Raw genomic sequence first — 27,208 nt, 5'->3', positions numbered from 1 at the left:
CGTCTTCGGACCAGTTTCTGAGCCGAAGTCGGACTCAGATCCGCCGGAGGCGGAGCGGATTCGGACCGAGGTTGGACTTTTTTGCTTGAAGGGATGGTGCTCATGTGTAGGGAGCCTTAGGTTTTCTGAACATTTTGTACCGTTTGAGGAACGAAAGAGAAGAAGAATTTTTGACTGTTGCGTGTTGCGCCTTGCGCAACACGAAACGGTTTGCAAATTATGTTTCGCAAACGTCAGTCTGTTTACTTTTATTTTTTCGGTGAACAAGAAAGCAAGGCTGTCCATTATTTCATTCTTGTTTTATAAGCTCTATAGTTAAACAATATAATAATTAAGCAAAAATAATTACAAAAAAAAAACTAAAAAGTTGATTTAAAATTGAACATTTAAATAATTTTTGGTTAAATAAATGGTGCACACAATTGGAAGATTGCAATTGTTGCAAAACCTATTTGGTTTGAAGAGGACTTTTTTGTCATGAGTTTTATTCCAACATCGTCCACCACCACAAAAAGTCTAATTTCTTCTTCAACTTCGCCATCAACAACAACGCTAATGTAAGCTAGATAAAATAAAAATTATATGTGTGTATACTTTTATATCTTTTTTTTTTTCATTTTTATGTATTTTTGCATATATAAGCCAAAGGTTTTTTAATTCTCCGACATTTATTATTGTTTTTTATTAAAGTCAATAAAAGTAAAGGAATGTATCTATTGATCTTTAGTTTAAAATATTATTAATTTTATTTCGACTTAGACGTTTACGTTGAATAAGTACGTCATTTAAATACTCTCTCAATTAACTTTGATGAAAGGAAAAAGTTTCATATCAGCTAATCTAAAAACAGTCCCTCTTCAACATTGGTTTGCAAAAAATTGCACCATTATTCGGTATCGATTTTTCGTACTCATTTTTCTGCATAGTTAGAAGTTTCTTTTTTTGTTTCAGTGCTTAATTTTTTTTAATTTTTGCTGGATGTACATATGTATGAAAAAACATCTTTTTTTTTTATTTTTTTATCTACAACACCAAAATACCTGTTCAATATTACAAACTCCATATATACAAATACAATTATTCTTAAATCGAATAAAAAGTAAATTGAGTTATCAGAAAACAAAAATTAGTTTGTAACTTGTATAAAAATAAAACAAAAAAGTAACATCACAGAAACTCAGATTGGTTTTATGTTGAATACGGATTGTTGTGTGAATTTATATTTGGATGTTTCGACCTTGAAAACAATCACCCTATGCACCTATACAAGGTCGGCCACCTCTAGAAGTCGCCCCAGGCTATAAATAATTACATTTATTTAAGAAGAAGTTTTTTCTAATTTGCTACAACCTAGTACCTAGGTACTCATTTTAAATTCATAGATACAGAAGCAATTATTTGTTTTGCGAATAAAATCATAAAATGAGTTGATACTGGGTTAAAGAAAAAAAAAATTGGACTTATGTTTCATTCCTACAAACATTTTTTTGTGATAAGAAATTTCCACCGAAGTTTTTATGTTTTTGCAAAAACAAAAACATAATTAGTGAAAGTGAATTGCAATAATAAAATATACCTATATTTATATTAAAAATGTAGAATACCTAACCTACTAGACCGAGAGCCGGGAGCAGATTTTTTGCGTGAGAGGTAACCGATTCATATTAAAATTAGAATAAGTCCCAGCCATGGTGATGACGAAAACGAACGTCTGCCAGCATGTGTCTGCGCCTTTGCTGAGAAAAAGTGCATCAAAAGTACATTTTTTCTGAAAATTGATTTAGTAAGGGTAACCACCTGGAAACAATTGGAACCTGACGCCCTCGTCGCCCTGATTACAAAAACACCCATGACAGACGTTTTAACCGCGCCCAAACACCCGACAGACGAGCCCAAAAACGCGCATTTTTTCGCGTTTTTAGGGATTAGGGTAACCACCTACAAACAATTGGATCCTGTAGCCCTTGACTCCCTGATTGCAAAAATACCCAAGACAGACATTTTATCCGCGCCCAAACACCCGACAGACGAACCCGAAAACGCGATCTTTTACGCGAACGCAAGGGCTTGGGATAACCACTTGAAATTAGTCTCATTCTGTTGGTCTTGACTCTCTGATTACAAAAATACCCATGACAGACGTTTTAGCTGCGCCCAAACCCCCAACAGACGAGTCCTAAATCGCGATCTCTTTCGCGAAATAAAAAACCAAGGACTTGAGGTCACCACTTGAAATTAATCACATCCTGTTGTCCTTGACTCCCTGATTGCAAAAATACCCATGACAGACGTTTTACCTGCGCCCAAACTCCCAACAGACGAGTCCTAAATCGCGATTTTTTTCGCGAAATAAAAATCCAAGGAATTGAGGTCACCATTTGAAATTAGTCTCTTCCTGTAGCCCTTGACTCCATGATTTTAAAAATACCCATGACAGACGTTTTATCCGCGCCCAAACACCCGACAGACGAACCCAAAAACGCGATTAAATTTAATTGAAGATTTTTGTGAACAAAAAATTTTTGTTTTCAAAAATTTTGTTTAAATTTCATATATTTATATATTTACTAATGCCAAAAGATTGGCTAGGCAATTAAAGGAAACAACTATAGGAGAGTAAAGGACAATCTTCCATCGCTTAGGCGATAAATGCAATATGTACAAATGAGATTCTGGCTTTTTAAAAACGTGTTGCAAATATTGTAGGTGCTGGCCGTTGTGTTCAAAATATTTTTTTTTGTGTTTGAAGTCAATTTGTGAGAAAATTGCATTTATTGCCTAAACGATGGAAGATTGTCCTTTACTCTCATATAGTTGTTTTCCTTTAATTGCCTAGCCAATCTTTTGGCATTAGTAAATATATGAAATTTAAGCAAAATTTTTGAAAAAAAAAATTTTTGTTCACAAAAATCTTCAATTAAATTTAATCGCGTTTTTGGGTTCGTCTTTCGGGTGTTTGGGCGCGGATAAAACGTCTGTCATGGGTATTTTTAAAATCAGGGAGTCAAGGGCTACAGGAAGAGACTAATTTCAAATGGTGACCTCAATTCCTTGGATTTTTATTTCGCGAAAAAAATCGCGATTTAGGACTCGTCTGTTGGGAGTTTGGGCGCAGGTAAAACGTCTGTCATGGGTATTTTTGCAATCAGGGAGTCAAGGACAACAGGATATGATTAATTTCAAGTGGTGACTTCAAGTCCTTGGTTTTTTATTTCGCGAAAGAGATCGCGATCTAGGACTCGTCTGTTGGGGGTTTGGGCGCAGCTAAAACGTCTGTCATGGGTATTTTTGTTATCAGAGAGTCAAGACCAACAGAATGAGACTAATTTCAAGTGGTTATCCCAAGCCCTTGCGTTCGCGTAAAAGATCGCGTTTTCGGGTTCGTCTGTCGGGTGTTTGGGCGCGGATAAAATGTCTGTCATGGGTATTTTTGCAATCAGGGAGTCAAGGGCTACAGGATCCAATTGTTTGTAGGTGGTTACCCTAATCCCTAAAAACGCGAAAAAATGCGTGTTTTTGGGCTCGTCTGTCGGGTGTTTGGGCGCGGTTAAAACGTCTGTCATGGGTATTTTTGTAATCAGGGCGACGAGGGCGTCAGGTTCCAATTGTTTTTAGGTGGTTACCCCAATCCCTAAAAACGCGTAAAAAAACGCGTTTTCGGACCCGTCTGTCGGGTGTTTGGGCGCGGTTAAAACGTCTGTCATGGGTGTTTTTGTAATTAGGGCGACGAGGGCGTCAGGTTCCAATTGTTTCCAGGTGGTTACTTTTACTAAATCAATTTTCAGAAAAAATGTACTTTTGATGCACTTTTTCTCAGCAAAGGCGCAGACACATGCTGGCAGACGTTCGTTTTCGTCATCACCATGGCTGGGACTTATTCTAATTTTAATATGAATCGGTTACCTCTCACGCAAAAAATCTGCTCCCGGCTCTTAGACTATGTTCTCAATAGTTAATTTTTTTTTTTTTAAATAAATTAATAAAAAATGTATGTTTGCTATAATACAGTGCCGCTCACTTGAATAGCACACTTTTTTTTTTAGTTATAAGTGCATAAAATTCCTGTCTCTTAATACCAAAATGATCAATATTTTACTATTTGGTATGTTCCCTTATGCACTCGAAATCATTCATTTTCAATGACCCGTTAGTTAAATTTTGCAATTTTTGCGGAACAACTCTGAAAAAAGTGCTCCTATTCTGGCTCACTTGAATAGCACACCCGCGTTTTTTTAAGTTTTCGTGTGCAAATCAAAGAAAGTAGAAATGCAGAAATGTTCTCCGATGTCTTTTAGTTATTTAAAGCTGATTTCAGTTTAAGTGGGTCCCACGAAATAATTGGTAGAGGAAAAAAAAGCGAAAATTATGAGTGTCCCCCGTTTATTCGCCAAAAAGGTAAAAAAAATGCAACAAACCCGGAAATTTCTTTTCAATTTTTTTGCTCAATGAGTCCAATTGTGAATAAAGTATGAAAAGGTGAACAGTTAGTGCTGTTACTGCAGCTGACAGAAGAGCGATTCTACGACTCGCGTAAAATTCACATGACTCTTCCGCCAAAATAGAGGAAAAAGTGGTGTAAAAGCAAGTGCTTCAATATTGAAACGACTGATTTCGACGGCTAAACACTTGAAGCCATTAAAACTAAAGACAAAACCATCGGTAAACACCTCCCGTAAAGTGCAATGCCTAAGTTTCTGTCGATCTTATGACATGAAATAAAGCATGTTTTCTCCGATAAGAAAAAAAATTTGTTTAGAGGCCCCCGTTGGCTTAAACTGTTATTTTTATGATTCAATACATGACCCTTCTTTTGCATATCATGACAATAATAGTTAAAGCCAACGAGGGCCTCTAAACTAATTTTTCTCTTATCGGAGAAAACATGCTTTATTTCATGTCATAAGATCGACAGAAATTTAGGCATTGCACTTTACGGGAGGTGTTTACCGATGGTTTTGTCTTTAGCTTTAATGGCTTCAAGTGTTTAGCCGTCGAAATCAGTCGTTTCAATATTGAAGCACTTGCTTTTACACCACTTTTTCCTCTATTTTGGCGGAAGAGTCATGTGAATTTTACGCGAGTCGTAGAATCGCTCTTCTGTCAGCTGCAGTAACAGCACTAACTGTTCACCTTTTCATACTTTATTCACAATTGGACTCATTGAGCAAAAAAATTGAAAAGAAATTTCCGGGTTTGTTGCATTTTTTTTACCTTTTTGGCGAATAAACGAGGGACACTCATAATTTTCGCTTTTTCTTCCTCTACCAATTATTTCGTGGGACCCACTTAAACTGAAATCAGCTTTAAATAACTAAAAGACATCGGAGAACATTTCTGCATTTCTACTTTCTTTGATTTGCACACGAAAACTTAAAAAAACGCGGGTGTGCTATTCAAGTGAGCCAGAATAGGAGCACTTTTTTTAGAGTTGTTCCGCAAAAATTGCAAAATTTAACTAACGGGTCATTGAAAATGAATGATTTCGCTCACAGAGAGAGTGCATAAGGGAACATACCAAATAGTAAAATATTGATCATTTTGGTATTAAGAGACAGGAATTTTATGCACTTATAACTAAAAAAAAAAGTGTGCTATTCAAGTGAGCGGCACTGTATATGTAGTTAAAAAAAAAACGATTAATTTCTCTATGATGCCATAGTCAGGAAAAAATCAAATTGAAATGATACACCAGCTTTTAAATAAAAATAATCAAAATCGATTCACCTAATCGAAAGTTCTGAGGTTACGAAAAAGAAGCAGATGAATTGTGAAGCTCTTCCTATTTTAAGTCAGTTAAAAAATATCCTTTAAAGAATGCTGTCGTGTGAACTCAAATTGATGTTAAGGCGATGGAAGGGATATGCTTCCATACACAGCCCCTCGCTTGGAGGAGGCTCACGTGCGCCACATTAAAAGGTCATGATAATGACAAAGGCAATGAGTTACCTACACAATTCAAAAACAATAACATAATTATTTTAATTTCCCCCCTTTCTTTTTTAAGGCATTATTGCTCTATCCATTCTTTCCTATCCATATCAAAAAGAATTCATATTCATATCATAAAAAAATTACTTTTTGCATTGTTTCAAGAAAAACTAATTTAATAATTTTATTTAAAGGATTGATTTAATTGTATTTTTCATTTAAGACAATTGAAGAAGTTACAAACAAGTCTTTGTAATGCAATTTTGGTTTGAAATGAAGTTTAACCCGTAGATTAAAGTTAGTTTTATGCTAGTTTAAATGTTTTTTTTTTTTTGAAAGTCGTTGAGCTCGAATCCAAAGCCCTATCACATCATGTTTTTGAGATATTACAATGCCAAAACATTACAAAAATAGTGTTTTGGACGTTCAAAATTCAATATCTCAAAAACTTGTTACGTTAGAGCTATTTTAATGCTAGATTCAAATTAAAAAGGTCAAAGGCCATGAGAAAAGTATAAATTGGTTTTATGGAAAATTATTTCTCGCCAATATTACAGTCATTTACGGAAAAATCGATCTTTAATAACGTTTTTTTTTTTCAATTTTTCTCAATATTTTCTAACACAAAAGTATAGGTATTACACACAATCTTAAATAAATGGTTTTAAACTAAATAACTGCATTCTAAACATTTTAAAAATCAAAAATTTTTTCGGTAACTTTGTTGATTGAAAAAGAGGCTATTTTTTTAAATTAAATTCGTCAAAAATCCAAAATTAACTTTTTGCTCAAAACACATTTAAAATAGATAGAGAACATAACAGAGTAATTTTTAACCAAGTTTTGTAAAAATCCAACCATTTTTGTAAAAGATAAAAACAAAAAATCGTATTTTGGCATTAAAAAAAAATATTTTTGAGGTTATATAATCATATCATGAAGCATAAGAAAACATTGAAGAAAACATTTTATTTTGTAAAGCTTTTCCTGTTTGTACATGTTTTTAGAAAGCTGTCGTGACTTCGAATTGTATTGCACAATAGGTTTTTTAGCAATGGAGCCAAAGCTTCGGCCGGCAGCAAAAGTGCACTAATTGCAAATTTTAAAGGGAAAAGTATTGACACGAGTTTTGGAATTAAGAGCTGAAATATTGGTGTTTTTACAAATCTGAAAATTCGAACCATTTTTCTCACCCTCCGTGGCTATTAAAACTATTATTTCTCTCTAATCTTTTTAACCACTTAAACATCCTAAATAAAAGCTTCCTAGAGAAGAATTGTAACTTCAAAAGAAAGAATCAGAGGATGTCTCGAAAAACCTAGACTATAGTCATTCAGTCAGCAAACAAATTTGACAAAAAGATTCTTGAAAAAAATTCATTGGAAGAATCAATAATTGTTAGCTCCCATATTCCTCTCATGGTACAGAGTTTATTTAATTTGGAGATGAAACTATTCCGTTACTTTCCAGAAATGGATTGTGAAATTGAAAATGGAACTAAGAAGGATTTCAAATCCTTTTTATTTGTAAATTCTGCTGAATTGCTCCTCTACCGTCTGTAAAACTAATACTTTATAAAGTATCAAAGATAAATCCAAGATTTCAAAATTTATTAAAAAACATACGAACACATTTGTGGCACTAAGTTTTTTTTTTTTTTTAATTAGCATCATTTATGGCTTGCGGCCGCCAACTGAAATCTTATCGAATAATTTTTCTACATATTTAATATTAATAATAAACTGGACCCATTGTCTAATACAGGGTGTCCCAAAAGTAATGGATCAAACGAAATATGCTGATTGGCCTACTTAAGGGCTCTCAGAATTTGCTAACTTGTACATCCCAAATCCTTACGGTTTTTGATTTAATGCAATTCATGTGAAATTTCGAAAAATCCCTACTTTGCAACAGTATTTTTCTTCCTGCGCCCATTATTGATTTTTGTTTTTTAAAATTCTTTTACAAAAATATTGCCAAATAATTAGGAACAATTAATTAACCAAAAAATGTTTTATTATTTCGCTGCAAATTAACTAACAGTTTCAAGATTTATAAAAAATCAATTTCTAACTTTTATTTGAGAGCAACACCGCAAAAAAAATTTGTATGGTGTGAGAATGGTTTATTATTTTAAAAAGTTGCCCTGTTGTTGTAGTTTTCAAAAATGTATAAAAGTTTCCAAAGTTGCAGTTATATCGCAAAATATTACAATTTGAATTCAACAAAACAGGGTTCTTTAAAGTAAAAAACAACCAAAAACAAACAAATTTTCTCGAACTATTATTTGTTTATTTTTCTTTGAACAAAAGCCTCTATTTTTGTTTGAATTTTTGCTCTGAAAATCCCTGTTTTGTTGAATTCAATTTGGGATGAACAATTTAGCAAATTCTGAGAGCCCTTAAGTAGGCCAATCAGCATATTTCGTTTGATCCATTACTTTTGGGACACCCTGTAAGTTGATAGAATAATATTAGGTATAAATGTTAATCAAGTATTTTCATTTTGACGATTTGGAAAAATAGAGACTTTATTTGATATAGAATTCCAAGCTCATAATTTTATAAGTTAAGTTAACATAAGAGATGATATAAATTTAATTTTAAAAAGTACTTCTTTTAACATTTAATTTTTACATAAAGTAAAATTTACTCAACTATTAACCAAAGTTTAAGTGAAAAAATTATTAAAAAAAAAATAATAATCAATTACGGAAGTGGGAAGCAAATAACTTTTTTTTTCGAAATTTCATAAGAACTAAAACTGATTGAAAACCGTAATAGTTTAGTGTTGCCAAGTTACCATATTCTAAGAGGTCATAAGTTTTTTTTGTATCAATACTTATTTTTATTGAAAACGTATTATATATTATTTATTGCTCGCTCATTATTGCTAAGCATGATGTACATTTTAAATGTTGTTTCGATATTTTATTCTTTTTGCTTTTTTTGGTTATGTAGGATTAAAAACCAAGTTGAAAGCTCCATATGTCCTGAAGGAGGGGACAATCTTTACTCCGAAAGGTAGGTAGATTTATTGGTAAAGTATATGAAGTATTCGTAGTTATTAATTGTTTGTTTGCCTGAGTAGTTGAATTGCTCTTTAATTCATTCTATATTTTTATATTGTATACTTTATTTATGTTATAGATGTGGTCGATAATATCAAAATTAATTAGCCCGAGTTCTCCTTTTATTGAGTTATAATATTTTTTTTAAAGTAAAATTAAACTTCAAATTTGTTGAATGTAATATTGAAGACACCTTTCAAGTAAGCTTTTAAACACGGCTGGATCAAAAATACAAAGCGGTACAAAAAATAGCTTTTATAATTATCTATTATTTTCCTGCTGTTGTCAAATTTGTTTCTTTTAAGATAGATATTAGTATTAGTGGTGGTGTAGCTATCCGTAATAAAACAGCATTCGGTCAAAAACTTTAAAAAAAGTAAAAATGATTTACAGTTATTATAATCATTAATTTTTTATAAGAAGTAAAGAACTTTATGCAAAAATTATTCAAATATCAATCAAAAGCCTCAATTGAAACAATAAATTAAAAAAAAAAGCTATCGTATTATTTAAGTCTTACCATATGTGTGAGACCCAATTTTTAATGTTAACAGATTTAAAGAGACACTCTCTAACATCATCCACGCTTCATTCGCAAAAAAAAAACAATTGAATTAAAAAACAAATGTCTTTACATTGTCAATATTGACAAGTGAAAAATGATAAATTTTGCTTTATTCGACTTCGTCTATTACATTATTTTAGTAATAAAAAAAGACAATATTTATTTACATAATTATACGGCACAGTTTGAATAGTTTCAAACATTTTATAATTGCTATTTATTTTTAATTAAAGGCAAGAAACTGCGGAGGGCTTACTAAGTAACACGCAGGAAGCCCTTGGAAATATTTCGTTTTCAACAATTAAAAACGCTGTGCAATCATCACCAAAAAGATCGTCAAATATTGTTAAAACTTATGATTTAGACGATGCTGTAATATCAGAAACAAAAAACATTTTCTCTAAAAAATATACGCTGTCACCTGAATACAAGCGGAATCTTGGTTCTAGTCAAACGCAACAACAAACACCACCAGCAGAAGGGAATAATTCAAAGGCTGATTTTACTGAGGTGAGTTAGTAAATTGAATTAATATATCGTAATTACGAGGTGGCTAAACAATTAAACAAGAATTCAATAGAGTCCTTTGTGATAAGAGAATTAAATTTGCATAGTTAGTAGTGGTAAAAATACAAGTTATTTTGAGATATTGGGCCACTTTGGATTCCATCAGGAAGTCACATACGTTTTTGAGTGTTGCAGATTTTTGTTATATTTATAAATACACCCAATTGAATATTTTTACTAACGTGATACCAGGGGCCCAATTCCGAAAGAGTGAATCCCTCTGTGTACATGAAAAAACGTGTAAATTGACTTAAGAACAAGGCAGAGAAAAACTCACTCTTGCGGAATTGGGCCCCTGATTTCGAGGTCTTTTGAACACCTCATCTATTAAAACCAAATCGTACCTCCCATATTTTGTTACTATTTTGAACCTTGTCAACTCGTTAGCGAATGATTTGTCCACCTTGCATTCTTCGGCACGTTTTAAAAGCTTATAACATTGTAGGGACCCCGGATCTGTGGGGAAATTGAATTTCTGAGAATTGTACTACACTCCTGCTCAAAATAAACGCACGCTTTTACCGTAGTCATACCCCTGTATCTTATTTGAAATGGCTTTAAAATTTGTTTGTGTATTTTTTTTTTATGTTTGCTTATTGTTAAGTTATTCGCAAAAATGCTAAACTGCAACAGTATTATCAACAAAAAAAGATAAACCAAATTTAACAATTCAACGTCTGAAACCACTCTAGCATGCATTATCGTGCATCAGACTAAACTGTGGACCAAATCTAGGGGTGATTGGAACCGCATGGTGTTTGAGGATATCAGTCAAGTATCTCTGTGTACTTAACGTAGGTCTAAGAGAGCTCACCAACTCCGTACGTGTTGTAAAGCAGATTTTACTCCATGAATGTTTATGACTCACCTCTAAAAGATTCGCGGGTTGACAGACAGACTTCAGGAAATCTCTTCAAGTCTTCCCCAGGAATATTTTCCATACCTTGGGCTTTTCTGTAATATAAATATGATGTGCGTTAAATTTGAATAGGAGTGTACGTATTAAGAAATTAGAAGCTTTCAGCTATCCAACCAAACGTTGGTTGGCTGACTTCGTTTTGACATCGTACAAGGCATAAACTTGGCCCGACACCCACTTGACGGGTTCGATGGAGAAATTTTAGCAGGCTCTACTTGCCAAGACAAACTTTCACATACAAATAACTTGAGTTTTTGATCCTTTTTGCATACCTATAAAGAAATTAGGTACACGTTCGAATATGTAGATTTTGTTGCGATTTAAAAAAAATGCATTATATTGAATAAAAAGGTTATTGTTCGTGTTTGTTGCGTTCATTGGATTGATTTACAGTTGGATTATTTGCCATTATTCACTCCCTTAATCAACTTTTTTGATTTTGAATTCGAGTGTTTAGGGAAATTTGTATGAATATATGCAAACAAAAAAAAGTAAGCAAACAAAACACAAAACATTAGCAAAATAATGCAATTCTTTTATTATTAATACGCTTTTATTGGCTTTGTTTTTAACTGGCAAACTAACTAAAAAACTAGCAATATAAATCTTGGAAGTCCATTTGGACCCGGTTTCAATTATTTATTTATTTATTCTTTATTCATCTACGGATTTATAAATCTTACAGACTACTTACAAATTTCATTAAAAGCTTAATTAATTCAATAAATACAATATTTTTGCTTTATAATCGTTTCTATTCATTGCCAAGTCTATTTCATTACAGTAGTTATTATAAAGCTTAATGCATCTAGTGAAAGATTCATTACAACCATAGTTAAATCTATGTCTAGGGATATTAAGAAAATCACGTTGACGCATTCTTCTTTCTGGAATATATATTTCAAAAATTTGCAAAATATTCAAACTTTTAATTCGATAAGAAAAAACATCATGAACAAACAACAAGCATTGAACAGAACGTCTTTTTTCGAGAGAATCCAAGCCAATTAAGGAACATCTTGAATTGTAAGAAGGAGTATCAATTCTCCATTTTAATTGCTTAACTACAAATCTAGTGAATGCTTTTTGAACTCTTTCGATCCGATTGATACCAATCAAAGTCGAAGGACACCAAACAATTGAACAGTACTCTAGAATCGGACGAACTAAAGACATATAAACTGATTTTAGAGCATAAGGGTTTGTAAACTCATTGCAGTTTCGCTTTACGAAACCAAGCATAGAGTTGGCCTTTGCAATAATAAAATCATAGTGTAATGAAAATGTCAACTTTGAATCAAAAATGACTCCAAGATCGCGAATCTCAGACTTGCGATCAAGAATCTCATTGAAAATATGGTAGTTGTGCAACATTGGGGCCAAAATACGATGAGCTGTGAAAACATTACATTTTTTTATATTGAGCGGTAGTAAATTTTGCTTGCACCAAATAGCAAGTGTATTTAAATCACTTTGAAGATTATAGTAATCAGCTGCATTTTTAATACACATATATAGCTTGATATCATCTGCATAGATTAAGCAGGATGCATTTTTAAGTAAAAATGGAATTTCATTTACATATATATTAAAAAGAAGCGGACCTAGGTGACTACCTTGTGGTACACCCGAAAGAACTTTAATCATCTTAGAAGTAGTATTACCAATTTGAACACATTGTTTTCTATCATTAAGATAGCTACGTAGCCACCTCAAAATCATGCCATTTATACCGATAGATTCTAGTTTTACTATCAAAATTGAGTGACATATACTATCAAAAGCTTTAATAAAATCAGTATAGATAGTGTCAACCTGATATTTTGACTCAAAAGCATCTGTAACAAATTTACTATAAAGCATAAGATTAGTTACAGTAGACTTTCCAGGCATAAATCCATGTTGTTCATCACAAATATATTCTTTGATGTTAAAATATAAATTATCTCTAACAATTAGTTCAAACAGCTTTGGAATTGCAGATATTTTAGAAATCGCTCTATAATTTTCTACCAAATTCTTTTTGCCAGCTTTATAAACTGGGTTAATGTACGAGAACTTCCATTCATCTAGAAAAACTCCAGTTGATAAAGAAAGGTTGAAAATTATCTGTAACGGAAATGCTAACGAATACTGACATTTTTTAAGAACAAACGAAGGAATGCCATCAGGACCTGGAGTTAAACTTGACTTAAGTTTAGATAATCCATCCAAAATATCGTACTCAGATAGATATAAATTCGATAAATTTAAATTTCCTTTTAAATGGCAAGTAAATTGATTAGTATTTGAAGATGAATGATCCACATAAGTAGTTTCAAAGAATTTCGCAAAAAGCTCACATGAACCTTGTAAATCGTTGGATGACTCACCGTTATATTCCATATTTTGCTGCAATGTACTACATTTTTTTTTTATTATTCAAAAAAGTCCAAAAAGCCTTAGGTTCATTACAAATTCGCGATTGAATGTTCAATACATATTGCTTATGTAGATATTTATTCAGAAAATCATATTCCTTACGAATTTGAAAAAAATATTTTCTGTCCACCTCGGAATTTGATTTTCTGAAATTTTTAAAAGCTTTATTCTTTACATTTTTCAAATTAACTAATCGTTTATTCGACCAAGGAACTTTGAATAATTTACATTTTTGTCTTTTTGGAATATTTTCATGAAAACCAATTTGTAACACATCAATAAACTTTTTATACGCACTTTGCAAAGATAATCCAGAAAGAACATGCAGCCAATCAATTGTTTGAAAGTAATTGTCAAGTGTAATGAAATCTCCCTTACAAAAATTTAAATTAATTTCATTTGATACTAATAGCGAATTTGCAATACAACTTTCGAATTTAAGAATACAACATATAGCAACATGATGTACAGAATTATTTAACATAGGAAATGGTATTTCCAAAACTTCAAAAAACATATTATTTATAAAAACTAAATCAAGAAGTCTGTTTAAAGAATTATGCACATGATTAATTTGAAAAACATCCATAGAAAGCATGGAATCAATAAAACTATATTCAATATCTTTACTCATATTATAGGGAAATATACATTTATCTTCATGGGAGTATGTCCATGTTACATCACCCAAATTATAATCACCAACAATAAAGGGATATTGGTTTTCGATTAAATTACTTACGATATGTTCAATATTAGAAATATGTTTATCATATATTTGAATTGAGCTTTTTGGTGGTATATAACTAACTACAAATAAAATTTCTTGCTTATAAAATTCAGCTTTTACGCACATTTGTTCTATACAATCTTCTATAATAGGCAATGAAATATATTTACTATTATAAATAGATCTTACTGCAACTAAAATTCCTCCTCCTCGTTTTAAATAATCATTATATATTCTATCTAAACGATACACATTATATGAACAATCAAACATCTCAGAAGAATTAAAAGTTGAATTTAACCATGTTTCAGTAAATATAATAACATCATATTCATGCATAGAACTTGAAATAAATAATTGATTTGTTTTGGTTCGAACCCCACCAGCATTTTGGTAATAAATTTTTATTGCAGATACATTATTTGAAGGTTGTTGACAAATTTTTGATGGATCATTTGGTTTAGAATTTATTGCATTTACATCTGATCGTTTTTTGGAGTTTCTTTGAATTTTCTCACCAGCACATTCTTAGGCCAGTTTAACGGATTTAGAGCAAGATCATACAATTCCGAAGAAAACCCAATTTTAAAATTTACGTATTTAAGATTCGTAATGTCAGCATCTTTTTTAATCAGCTTAAAGCATAAAATATCTTCATTTTTACATTTTAATTTGGACGCAACATATTTTTTTATTGAGTCCTCAGTCGTAGATGTTGTAAATTTTGATAGATGTAACCATTTATAGCGCGCAATAACACCAATTTCATCATTAGAATTGTTTGTGTTATCCATACCAACAACACGCATAGAATTTTTACTCACGATATTTTGATTTATATTACCCTCATTATCAACAACAACAATAGGTGTAGGAGTAGCACCAACAACAGCAGCAGCAGCAAGACCAGCATTCAACATCTTAACCTCTGATGTACCATCAATCACCTTTATATGACTTTCGTTGACAGTGACTTTAACTTTGGGAGCAGAAGTAGAGGTGGAAGGAGAATTAATATTTCTATTTCCCATCACACTCTCTTCATTCGTCGATATTGATCCAGAAACACCATCATCATGCACAAGTTGTGTATCAACATCATGCACATGATTTGCATTACCAGTAGCAAAAGAATTGAGAGCATCAGTTTGGGTTTGGGCATGCAGAGTTTCATTGTTTTTGTTTTTAGCAGTAAAATTCTCTATACTATCACTCATGCCTTGTAATTTTTTGTCCATTTTTTCAACTTTCTTACATACAGCACTAACGATAGGTAATAGGTCATTGACTTTTGTTATAAGATCGGTGATAATTGGAAATTTAACACAGTCATTGCACCGATAAGAAACATTTGGATTGTCATTAACAATTGCATTTAAAACTTCATCATGCAAATTCAAGCATAGTCTATGAAACAATTTTCCACAAAACAAACTACACTTTATCAATTTAGCATCTTTTAGGAAAGGATTTCCGCATTTAAAGCACTTGTTGTTAGACATTTTAGAGAGAAGGCAAATAACACGTCCGCACAGGGAGAGCGATCGAACTATATCGAATTCTAATTTTGTACATATATATGTACATATTGTACATATATATATGTTGACAACGCAATATTTTGGTGGTCCGGATTTAGGGGAGAGGCATTAGGGTTACCATTCGTCCCCCTTTTGGGGAGACTATCCCCCATTTACATCTCAACAACTTATTTGTCCCCCATAACAGAAAATGTGAAAGGGGAACGCAATGTCCCCCTTTTATGAGCCTCCATAGTTTATTTTTATTTGGAGCAATATGTTTTCTTCGCAAAAACATTTTCCAGTTCTGAATACATCCATCATAGCTATTCAATTTTTCATTAATTGTGATAAAATTTTTCTAACTTAGGATTCGAGCTCAGCACACAAAAAACATATAGAAAAGTATAATGAAGCTTTCAGAATAATAATGGGTCAAGTCCACTTCTCTATAGGTTGGATGTTTTAAGGTATTAAAAATTAGGGGTTTTGTTTTAAATCAAATAGAATGAAAGAAAGAAAATTTGGAGGTATAGATCTATTGACCTATGAAACATTTATTTCTAAAGTTCCCTTAGTTCCTGAGAAAAAGCTTCTCAAAGTTCACAATAATGCACAAATTACGAATGGACTTGACACTTGACCCGTTATTATTCTGAACGTCTCATATCTTGGTTTCTGTAAGCCCGACCAATTTTAAATAAAATGTTTGTCTTCATAGTTTCGATTTTCGCGTTTTAGTCCATATAGGCATTGATTTGATTTGGGGTGTTTCGACTCCCAATTCCTCTCGCCTAGGCCCGGGCCAAAAATATTGTGTTGTCATCTGTAGGTACTTTTACGAAGGAGAAAATACAAGAAGAATTACCTAAAATTGTTTAAACATATTTTTGTGCGCAAATAGTTTGAAAAGTAGTTTCTTCTAAGTAGAAAACGAAGTAAATCGGTTAAATATGTAATCGATTTTTCATGACTGTTTATCTTATCTAAATGCTTTTTCACTTTTATTTAGGAATCAAACACTGATAATGCAATGTATTGTTACTTTATTTTGTATACTGATTTCCAGAAAAAGAAATTTTAGTAATATGGAATATGCTAAATAAAGTGTTTGCATAGAAAATGGTCAACTTTTATAAATTGCTTTACATAAATCAAACCTTCTTTTAATATTGTGTGGATAAAGTTTTTGAATTAATTTTTTTAAAATGTTAAGCAGCAGGCATAAACTTTATTAATTGTTAAAATGAAAGTCATTTCTATTTTGTACGTAAATATAAATTAAAAGTCATAAAAGCCTTACACGAGTAACTGATAAGATTAATTAGTAACAAATTGGTTGGTATCATTTCATTTAAAATGTGTAATGTTGATGGAATTTCAGTTGAAATTAGAAATAGAAATTTTGTGGTGACTTTGAGTGATATGTTCTAGTTTTTCAAGGTATTTCCAAAACCTTTGTAATCATAAAAATAATCATATGTTTATATTTAAATATAACCTTCAAGTCTGAAGTTACACACTTTTCTGGTTTCACCGACGATATGTATGTATTATATAATTTGACAAGTTTTCTTTACTTTATAACTCCAAGAATTTTTTAAAAATAAATTTATACGAATCTATATCGTTTACAATCTTTGATTAAAGCTTTTACAGTTTGTAATTGTTGTACGTGTGTTGTCTTTTATTTGCGCTTTTTTTTAATTTCCGAGCATTGTGTTAACTTTTATTTTTAGGATTCTACAAGCAAATCAAGTGACAGTTCATCATTAAACGTTTCTGGAGAAGCTCTTAAAACTACTTCCCCATCTGAACAAATCGAAAAACCTAAAAGTGCGTCAAAAATATCTGAACGAGCCAAAAAGAAATCCTGGTATAACGTCATTTATCCATCCTACAAATCAAGATCGAAAGTTTTTAAGAAACTCTTCAAAGAAGTTCCCAATGATGAGCGATTAATAGTTGGTGAGTTTTAATAAAAAAACCTCAAAGGGCACATATTTTATCCCTAAGTTGCAACCTAAATAAAAAGTCATACTTTGTTCTAATGGAAAAAAAAAATTGTTTCTGTTTAATTAGGGCTTTTGTTTTATTCGGAAATGATGATGAGGTGATTGCTAACCTAGAGGTGTGAGTTCAAGCAGTTGTGAAGGCGGACACCTCGAGCGCCAAGCTGCAGGGTGCGCTTCTTCTTACGGTAGCTAAAGATGTGATTAAACGTTGATAGATATTTTTGATCTAATATGAGTGATGAACATAAACGACTTGTCGCACAGAAAATTTGTAAGGACCTTTCTGATTGGAAATATAATTACATATCTTTCATTCTCTAATTTCTAGTACATCGTTTTTCTATAGGCTTTATACTTTCAGAGTAAGACCAACTCAAAGTATTTTATTTAACTCTTACGGTTATAAAAATCATCAAAAAATAGACAATTTGAAGTGCTGTAAATCTATATGTATAGCTTCTATAGGAAAATTAAGTACTTGAGAATTAAAGATAATTATATTTTCAATGAGAAAGGTCCTTGCAAATATTCTGTGTGACAATTCGTTCTCGAGATATTGAAACATATACGCCCCACAAGACCAAACTGTACGCAAACTGAGATAACTGGATAAGCGTCTTTTCAATACTGTATCCAAATTTTGCTGACGTCAAAACGTTTTTCAGATTTCCCCATTGACTGAACTAACTAATTGTTCCATTTCTGAGGTTCGTGTTTTTGCATTTCCTTGTACCAGGAGTTTTTTTTTGGCTTAAATCAGTTCAAAATAACGAACAGAATAATTCCCTTATTTCTACAGATTTGTATTAAAGTTTTTGTGATATTTTATGATAAGAAAAATTTATTCAAGGAATGAATTAAAAAATCTGAAAAAAAATAAAAAGATTTACATTACAATTCTTTGCTTCTGATTTACATAGATACATCCAAACATAGACACAAAAAATAATTAACGCACATAACTCCAATCAAATATACACCAGGGTATCTCAAAACCCATTTTTTGGGCTCTCACAATTTTTGAATTGTTCATACCGAATCTTTACTGTTTTCGCTTATATTCCGTTTTTTTTTTTTTAATTTCGAAAAACTAGTACTTTAAGTACCTAACCCTAACCTAAGTTTTGTTTTTTAAATTGTTTATACTGTTTTTGTTTTGATTTATTAGCTGGCGCAGATCAGAGGATCGGATAGACAATGCTGAGGTTCTATTCTGCGGCCATGCTTTCTTGCGATCATATTCGGCAGATCAGTTGGTGCATACTCCCAACCAGTTCCTATCCTGCTACTTTATATACATAGCTCTGCCGAGCCGTCAGTAAATTTATTGTAAATGAGCTTGGATATGACTTCCTTCTCTCCGGCCAGGTTGGCTTTCATCGTTGACTTTGAATGGTGTAATATGCCTTAACTCGTTGCAAGCACATACAAATGAGACAAGTTCTCTAACGGTGTAATTGTAGAAGAAAACCTTTAAAAAAAATGGCCACCTGTGCAGTGACTGCTTAAGTGTGAAGGTTTTCTTTGAAAATATATGGGCCAACAGTTGGTGCATAATAACTTACCAAGTGGAGTGAAGAGTGAAAATAATTTAAATGCATTAAAAAAAAAATTGTGTGAATTTATTAAAATTGATATAAACTAATACAAATAATACACATAAGATCATAAGTATATGAAATATTAACAATTTATAGTATATTTAAAAGTTTTTTAACTAATCTCGTTTTTAATTACCTCTTCTAGTGCTAGGGACTAATAGAGCCCAATCTTATTTATAAGATGGGTACTCTTGGCTTTAGCCAGGATGGTATGCGGAAACTCTATTATTATATTATTATAACAAAAAAACTTGAGAAAATTTCACCACATTACTGTGACTCGCACTGGAAGAACTACTGTCTCATGAAGAATATCTTTAAGAGTCAATCCATATTCGACAATTCTGTTTATTTACAACTCCGTTTAAGCGTTAATATTGCCTTTTCTAGCAATAAAGAGAGTTGCGCTTCTCTAACCATTTTTTAGGAATTTCTTCGCTGGGAAATCCTACCAACATTATATGGTCATCTGCTCGACCGCCACAACTCACTTTGGCCTCCATACACGATAGTCCATAATGCAAATATTACTTTCACTATCGTAATTGTTTATTATTGTTCAATGTAAATAATAGTCCTTAAACCAAAACCAAAGTAGAGTTGATTAAGTGCTCCGGAAAAATATTACTTTTTTTTCGTAGCTATTTTCATCGACCATTAAACATGAACTTAATAAATTGTGGTACTCATATTTAATTTGTACTTAATTTATTATTTATAATATTCTTAGAGCTATTTTCTTCACTAAATGTTGAATTCAACTTGAGGATTTTTTTTCTCAGCTTTTGATGTGTGTTTTTCTTCACTCAAAGTTTACAGTTTTAACTTTTTATTCTGAACTCTTTAAAGTTGAGAAAGCAAACTTTAGATTTTCTATCAAAATGTCATATTTGTTCATATAATTTTTGTTTCGAACATTTTTACTTGCTCTATAGGGCAAGTATTGGTTCCGCGTAGATCATGTTCCTTGTTTTGTGGACGCCACAAATGTGTTTTACCGTCCGATCCAATTCGACAGAACTTGGATTCATCGTTCTAAAGTACACCATTAAAGAAGTTAAGCAAGGTGGTGGAAACGCGATGGTGTGGGCTGCCTTTTCTTGGCACGGTGCTGGTCCAATAGTGAAGATAAACCCTAAAATGGATCAGAACTTGTACAAAGATATTATCCTGAACCTTCACACGAGAGCGTTACACATGCCGAAGAAAATTCGCAGCTCTCATGCACGAAAATGACCCTAAGCACACTTCAAAATTAGCGAAAAGTGCCTTAGAGGTCAATATAGTAAATGTTTCAAAGTGGCCTGCCCAATCACCCAGTCTAAATCCGATAGAAAATTTATGGGATGACGCTGAGGAACGCATTGAAAAACAAAAACCGAAAATTTTAACAGATTTGTGGCAAGAGATACAGAATGCTTGTTATTCAATACCTAAGCAACGCAGTGAGGCCTAAGTCGAGAGCTTGCCAAGAAGTCTCAACTCAGTTTTAAAGAATAACGGATTTCCAACAAATTATATTAAAAAAATATAGTTTTAAGTATCATATTTTAGTAAGTATCATAAATAAGCAATTTTATTGAAATGTGCTAATTGCGTGTCCGCACAAAAATGGATATTTTTAGTATTTTTTTAATTTTTTGTGAAGTGAAGAAAACTATTGTTCAACTTGTGTTTCAACTTTCGATTTGATGTCAACTCTCAAGTTCGCCAACATTTGAGTTTACTTCAAGTTGAGGAATAGTGAAGAATATGGCCCTAAAGGCGATCTTTACCATGGACTTGCATCTTTTATCATTCTAAGCTAGCAATTTCGTAAAATAATTTAATACGTTTAAGCAAAAAAACTGTGTACGCATTTCCAGCTCTTTTATCTTTGATCAGCCTTAATATTTATTTGTATGTTCAATTTATTCACTCTGCATTATATTTAAAGTTCCCATTTAATATAAACAAATCTGTCAAATCACATACAAATTTTAAAATTTACCGTTTTTAATCGAGGCTTTAAATTAAATGAAGTTTAAATTGGCCCTTTATGATTTTTCTGAGTTAAGAACTAAAATTTGTACTTTATTTTTGTAAAAACCTTCGTATTTTGTCCCGGCAGATTATTCGTGTGCTCTTCAACGGGACATTCTTGTTCACGGACGACTGTATGTTTCACAAAATTATCTCTGCTTTTATGCGAACATTTTCCGATGGGAAACCTATCTAACAATCAAATGGAAAGATGTCACATCCATAACTAAAGAGAAAACAGCTTTAGTTATACCGAATGCAATTTCTGTGTGTACCGAAAAAGATAAACATTTCTTTGCATCATTTACAACTCGGGATAAAGCGTTTTTGATGCTCTTTCGAGTATGGCAGAATACACTAATGAACAAACCTATGTTGCCGCAGGAAATGTGGCAATGGGTGCATAATTGCTATGGTGATGAATTAGGACTAACTACAGACGACGAAGATTATATCGATCCACTTACAATCGAGGATTTACCGAAAGAAATAGATAGCAGCGTAGGTGAGCACAATAGCAACGATCCGCAAAAAGTCACTCCTAATACCACAAGTAGCTCCGATAAAACAACTAGTGATACTAATAGCGGAGGGGGAACAGGTAGCGAGAAAGATAAAATGAGTGTCAAAGAGGTAACCAAATTCGATGAGAGTTTAAGTGCCGAAACTGTCAATGGCGTCGGTGAAAGTACTAAAAGAAAAGTTTCTAAAAATTCCCGACAAAGAGACGAAAGCTTAAACAAGAATTCTGAAACTTTGCCAACAGATATGTCGGATTCAAGTGATTCTGAAGAGAATAATATTCCGTAAATATTATCATAAATCAATAAATCAATATATTTATATTATTTTTTTTAGCTTTGTGAGTACTGTGGAATGCACATCAACACACGAAGGACGTCAATTAGTGCACACAATCCTTCCAATCAATATTGATACGTTATTTAACTTACTCTTTTCAAAATCAAAATTTTTGTTGGAATTTCATGAGTTGAGAAAATCTACTGACCTTTTTCTTGGTGACTGGGTAACAAGTTCAACTGGTGTTAAAACAAGAACTGTCAATTTAACAGTTATGCTAGCACAATCGGTAGGACCGAAAAGTTCTAAGGTAAGTTAGTTTGTTTAATGTACGAGTATATGAAGCTTAGCTTTTATAGATACAATAATTGTGTTAATAATCAAAATCAATCTATTTATGCTATTTAATTGAAGCATTTCCAAAGAAAATAACACAACTATATTCTCTTCCAAGTTTTGTGATATGCTTTAGTACTTTTTAAAATTTTTTGTTTGAATTGAGCTTTCGTTAAATTCGGGTCTATTACTATGGACCAATGAATTTGGGTTCAGTAAACCTACAAATCACATTTTTTTTTCTAGGAGCGCTAGTTGTTGGAATATATGTAGTTTATATGAGATAGATTCATAATATATTTATAGTTTTTGTTATAAGATACATTTATTAAAATTTTACTGAAAAAAAATGTATATCAAATTTTGGTTCCATAAGCAAATTAAAAAAAAAAAAACAATAAACAAAAACTTGTTTGCTTCGTGTGAATTTTCATGTTTGAATCATTCACCAAACTGCTACAGTAAAACTAATGTTAGTTTCAGTATCAACGAACGCCCTCCATTTAGTTAAATCTGATTATTACTCCGTTCAGAAATGAAAGCGATTTGAAAAAATTATTTTTTTTTAACTATTGGATTTTTCCGTACACTGTAATTTACATTTGTCTTTTATGCGGTTTGATCATGTGTTTGGTTATTGGTTAAGAAAATGTATACGCATAGAAATAGCATACAATTCAGTAATAATTAATAAATAGGTTTACGAACACATCTCGGCAGCTGAGTTTTGCTAGAAATTATTATTCCGTAGTTCCAATATTAGGCGAGTCGATTATTTTTAAAAACTCTGCAAAGAGTAAGAGGTTCCGAAAAATGTTAAAAAGCGCACACTTTTTTTTATTGTTTCAAAAATTTGGCCTTTCCTGCATATTGTTCCAAATGTTTTCAAATTTGTATAGTCTTTAACCCCAAACCCTCTCCAAATTCATTAAAACAGTAAAAATATATGTATCTTGTTCTTTTTCGTCGGCTACAGGTCTGATTTGAATATATATTTTTTACCTAGTTTTCGATCGACGTTTCGATTGTGGTTACAATCTTCTTCAGGATCTAAGAAAAATATTTCTAAAAATTGCTATTATAAATAAAATTTATACTTATCTTAAACCTTTTATATTAATGGATTTCTTTTTATTCTTGTTTGATTTCTTGGTTATGTTGAAATATTTCAAAACTCGAAAAAGGAAAATGTCTTGAAAAAGACGTTTTCAATCATCGAAATTTCAAAACATGATTGAAAACGTCTTTTTCAAGACATTTTCCTTTTTCGAGTTTTGAAATATTTCAACATAACCAAGAAATCAAACAAAAATAAAAAGAAATCCATTAATATAAAAGGTTTAAGATAAGTATAAATTTTATTTATAATAGCAATTTTTAGAAATATTTTTCTTAGATCCTGAAGAAGATTGTAACCACAATCGAAACGTCGATCGAAAACTAGGTAAAAAATATATATTCAAATCAGACCTGTAGCCGACGAAAAAGAACAAAATATTTTAATAAAGAAAGGTCACGAAATAAGGAAGAATTTGTAAAAATATATCTATATATTATATATTACATCATTTTATAAATGAAATCCTACTTAAAAAAGTAAAATCCTTTAATTGTAGGTAACTGAATCGCAGGTTATGCGCGATTGTAGTAAACCCGGCGAACTGTATTCCATTGATATCGATAGTACAAACGCCGGAATCCCGTATGCTGATAGTTTTGGAGTTCTTTTGCATTACTGTTTAGTCAAGTAAGCCAAATTTTTATTTTAGAATAAAATAAACTAAAATGAAATTATTTATTTAGAACTATTGATGATAACACAATGTTGTCCGTACATGCGCAAATTAAATATAAAAAATCCATTTGGGGAGTTGTTAAAGGCTTCATTGAAAAGAATGCTTGGGCAGGCTTGGAAGATTTTTACAGTGCTCTTTTGCGTGCTCTTCAGAGTGAGACATGCATACCACCAGCTAAAGGCAAAGGACGTCGACCTAGAAAAGGTTTATTCTTTTTAATTGCATTTTTTTTTGTTGTATTCAAATATAACGAAATTTATATTTCTAGGAACGACTGCATCTGTTCGACCGTCTGTGGAAGAAATTCCTCCTGTCGTATTTATACCAGAGGTTATCGAACCAATTATTCCAATTCCAGTACAAGTTGTAAGCGAACCCACCATCAATTACAAATGGATGTCAATATCTGTTATTATTCTGCTATTTTTACTGATTTTAATCAATGTGATATTACTACTTAAGTTATGGCGACTAGAAGACCGCATCCAAAGCGATCTCAGTACTCGCCTCGTGCCTAATCTATCTCAGATTAAGTAAGATATTATGTGTTTTGATTTTGTTTCAAATTTGAATTCTATTAAAAAACATTATGCTTAAAACATTTTTCGATCATCCTTAGAAATCTTCCAAACAATCATGAGGACTGGATTGATCTTTTAAAACAGCAAGAACAACTTCATGATACCGAATTGAAAAAATGGCATACGGTGCTACAAACTGCCATCGAGCTTTTAAAGAAGGTGAGCGTTGTTTGTCAGACCATATATAGGAACGAAAAATTTAATCAACAAATAGATCAAATCAGTGATGAGCTTTAATGTAAAACAGCTAAATATAAATAACTATAACTAAATCAGTCTACGCGCAATAGCTTGAGCTACAGTAAAATATTATTTTTAAACAATTAAAAACAATTTGGCATTGCACTTCATTTTTATTAAAAATTTCATAATAAGACTTTCAAATTCTTTAAGAATGGAAATTTACATACATTAATGTCTTAAGTAAATATTAGAATGTTAGCAAGTCCTACTATGTGTGTTTAGAATAAGCAAACAAATTAAAAATGTTGTGTTCGTGTCCTAGACTGATACAAACTGTCATAATCAAAAATGTTTCTCATATTGTTATAATTTTAAAAATATGACAAATGCACTGCACTCACTCAATGTCTCGAGTTTTTCAACTATAGGTACATATAGCAATTCTTTATTTCAGTTTTTTTTTTGTTAATATTTTGTTGATAAGGCTATCTATAATAATTGACGGCTGCATTTCTACCGCCTGGCGATACTAGTGATTATTGTTGCCCATAGGTGTGTTTATTGAGAGTTTCATTGAGAAAAGAAAGCTGTAAACCCCAACTTGCGAGTTTTGAATTTAGCTAATTTACCCATTTTCCATTTTGCTACTCTAAATCGTCCATAGCGAGAAATCTGTTGGAGCGGAAATTCATCCGATTTGAATTGTGTACTTTCATTGTTCATAAGTAGAGAAATTGTTATAAAAGTAACACTTAAGTCCTTATGACATTTTTGAATTCAATAAAATAACTTCCTTAGTTCACACACAGCGAAAAAAATCGAACAAACCTAGGAATTTGAAGGGAGCTATCAAAAAACAGTCTGTCATGCAACGTATTCTATGATTCACACCTCTCCGTCCCATTCGTCAACCATTGTGGCAACGCACTCAACGGATTCTATGGGTTGGGCCTTTGAGCTTAATTTAAGCTCGGCCAAAATTTTGGAAAGAATTTTGTATGGGAGCTTAAATTTAACGCGATAAGATAAGGATACAATACTTGTACTTATAACTTATCTTTTTGAATGGGTAATCGATCGAGTCCAAGTGAATTATTTCAACTGAACGAACATTTTTTTACTAAATTTGAAAATAAATAGAAATCCTATATAAGAACTTATCTTAAAAAGATACATAATAATATACAATGCAATATTGTTAAACTTAACTTTGCGTCATTTTCTTCGGGAAACAGCCGTAATTGTTTTCTTAAAATACGCAAGTTATAAAAAGAAAAGTGATGTATGCCCTAGCATAGCGTGACATCAATGTCGATATGTAACAACAAATTTCCTCGATTTGGTAAGATATTTCAAAACGTTTCAAGTCTGTCTACTGGTTTTGAAAACTACGATATATTCTTTTCATTGAATGACTACTAAAAAATTTTGTCGTAGTTTTCCCATTTTTTTTAAACCTTTTCTGGTGGTCAAACACTACATACATTAGAGAAACCATTTTTTTTTATTTTACACATTTTTTTCCAAAAGTTTTTATATTATACTACATTTATTAATAAAATGAAGAAAGTTAAAGTTTTATGACAAAGGTATTTCATATGAAGTTGTTTGATGTTTTACTACAAAAGGGATTAAAGATCATTGTAATTGAGTTTCCATTTCACGAAATCTAGTATTAAAAATCAATAATAGTGTGTAATTGTTGACTCTTTTGATTTGTTTTTGTGTTTTGTTTCGTAATCTTCTGCTTTTGAAAACATTTCCAAATTGAATTTTTTTTGTTCCTTCGTTCCAGACTGAGAACGTTTTGGCCGAACTTTTATATATAAATCTGTTCCAATCGACGAAGATCAGTGCAAGCATTTAGATTAAATCTTTCTTACTACTCCTCTTCACGCAAAAAAAAAAGCGAAATGAGTAAGGTGCATTTGTGTTTATTTATCAAAACTAGTATTTTTATAGATTAATTTTATTTTAAAGTAAATTTTTGTGAAAGTAAGTGTAAATGTATAGAGTTAGAGTTCATAAACCTTCAATTTTGTTTGTATTGGTGGGGCGTTTTTGCAAACTCAACCTCTAATCTGATTAAGTTGTAAAAATATATAATAAATAAATAAGTATATAAAATATAAATCATTATAAATGTAAAAGTT

At 31.6% G+C, this 27,208-nt stretch overlaps 1 protein-coding gene across 3 annotated transcripts; it reads left to right on the top strand.

Moving 5' to 3' along the window:
• The first annotated feature begins 244 nt into the window (after positions 1-244).
• LOC129920961 (protein Aster-B) lies at positions 245-27,063 on the top strand. Of its 3 annotated transcripts, XM_056002545.1 has the most exons (11): positions 245-557; positions 8,889-8,951; positions 9,797-10,073; positions 17,460-17,688; positions 21,447-22,164; positions 22,217-22,469; positions 24,112-24,242; positions 24,299-24,495; positions 24,560-24,824; positions 24,911-25,031; positions 26,851-27,063. In XM_056002545.1, exons 1-11 carry the CDS (start codon positions 478-480, stop codon positions 26,920-26,922), a joined length of 2,406 nt encoding a protein of 801 aa, XP_055858520.1. In that variant the 5' UTR covers positions 245-477; the 3' UTR covers positions 26,923-27,063. The 3 variants fall into 3 exon arrangements, with proteins under 3 accessions (XP_055858520.1, XP_055858519.1, XP_055858521.1); XM_056002544.1 differs by having other exon boundaries at positions 24,911-27,063; XM_056002546.1 differs by lacking the exon at positions 8,889-8,951 and having other exon boundaries at positions 24,911-27,063.
• Positions 27,064-27,208: the final 145 nt, after the last annotated feature.

The sequence above is a fragment of the Episyrphus balteatus genome, chromosome 1 (genome assembly GCF_945859705.1).
Source record: "Episyrphus balteatus chromosome 1, idEpiBalt1.1, whole genome shotgun sequence".
Taxonomy (NCBI): Eukaryota; Metazoa; Arthropoda; class Insecta; order Diptera; family Syrphidae; genus Episyrphus; species Episyrphus balteatus.
This window is presented reverse-complemented; position numbering and strand designations above follow the sequence as displayed.

Coding starts and splice junctions, on each gene's coding strand:
- LOC129920961 (XM_056002544.1), top strand. CDS start 478: ATGAGTTTTATTCCAACATCGTCCACCACCACAAAAAGTCTAATTTCT. Junction 22,165..22,216: donor TCTGAAGAGAATAATATTCC/GTAAATATTATC, acceptor TATTTTTTTTAG/CTTTGTGAGTACTGTGGAAT. Junction 24,243..24,298: donor TTGCATTACTGTTTAGTCAA/GTAAGCCAAATT, acceptor TTATTTATTTAG/AACTATTGATGATAACACAA.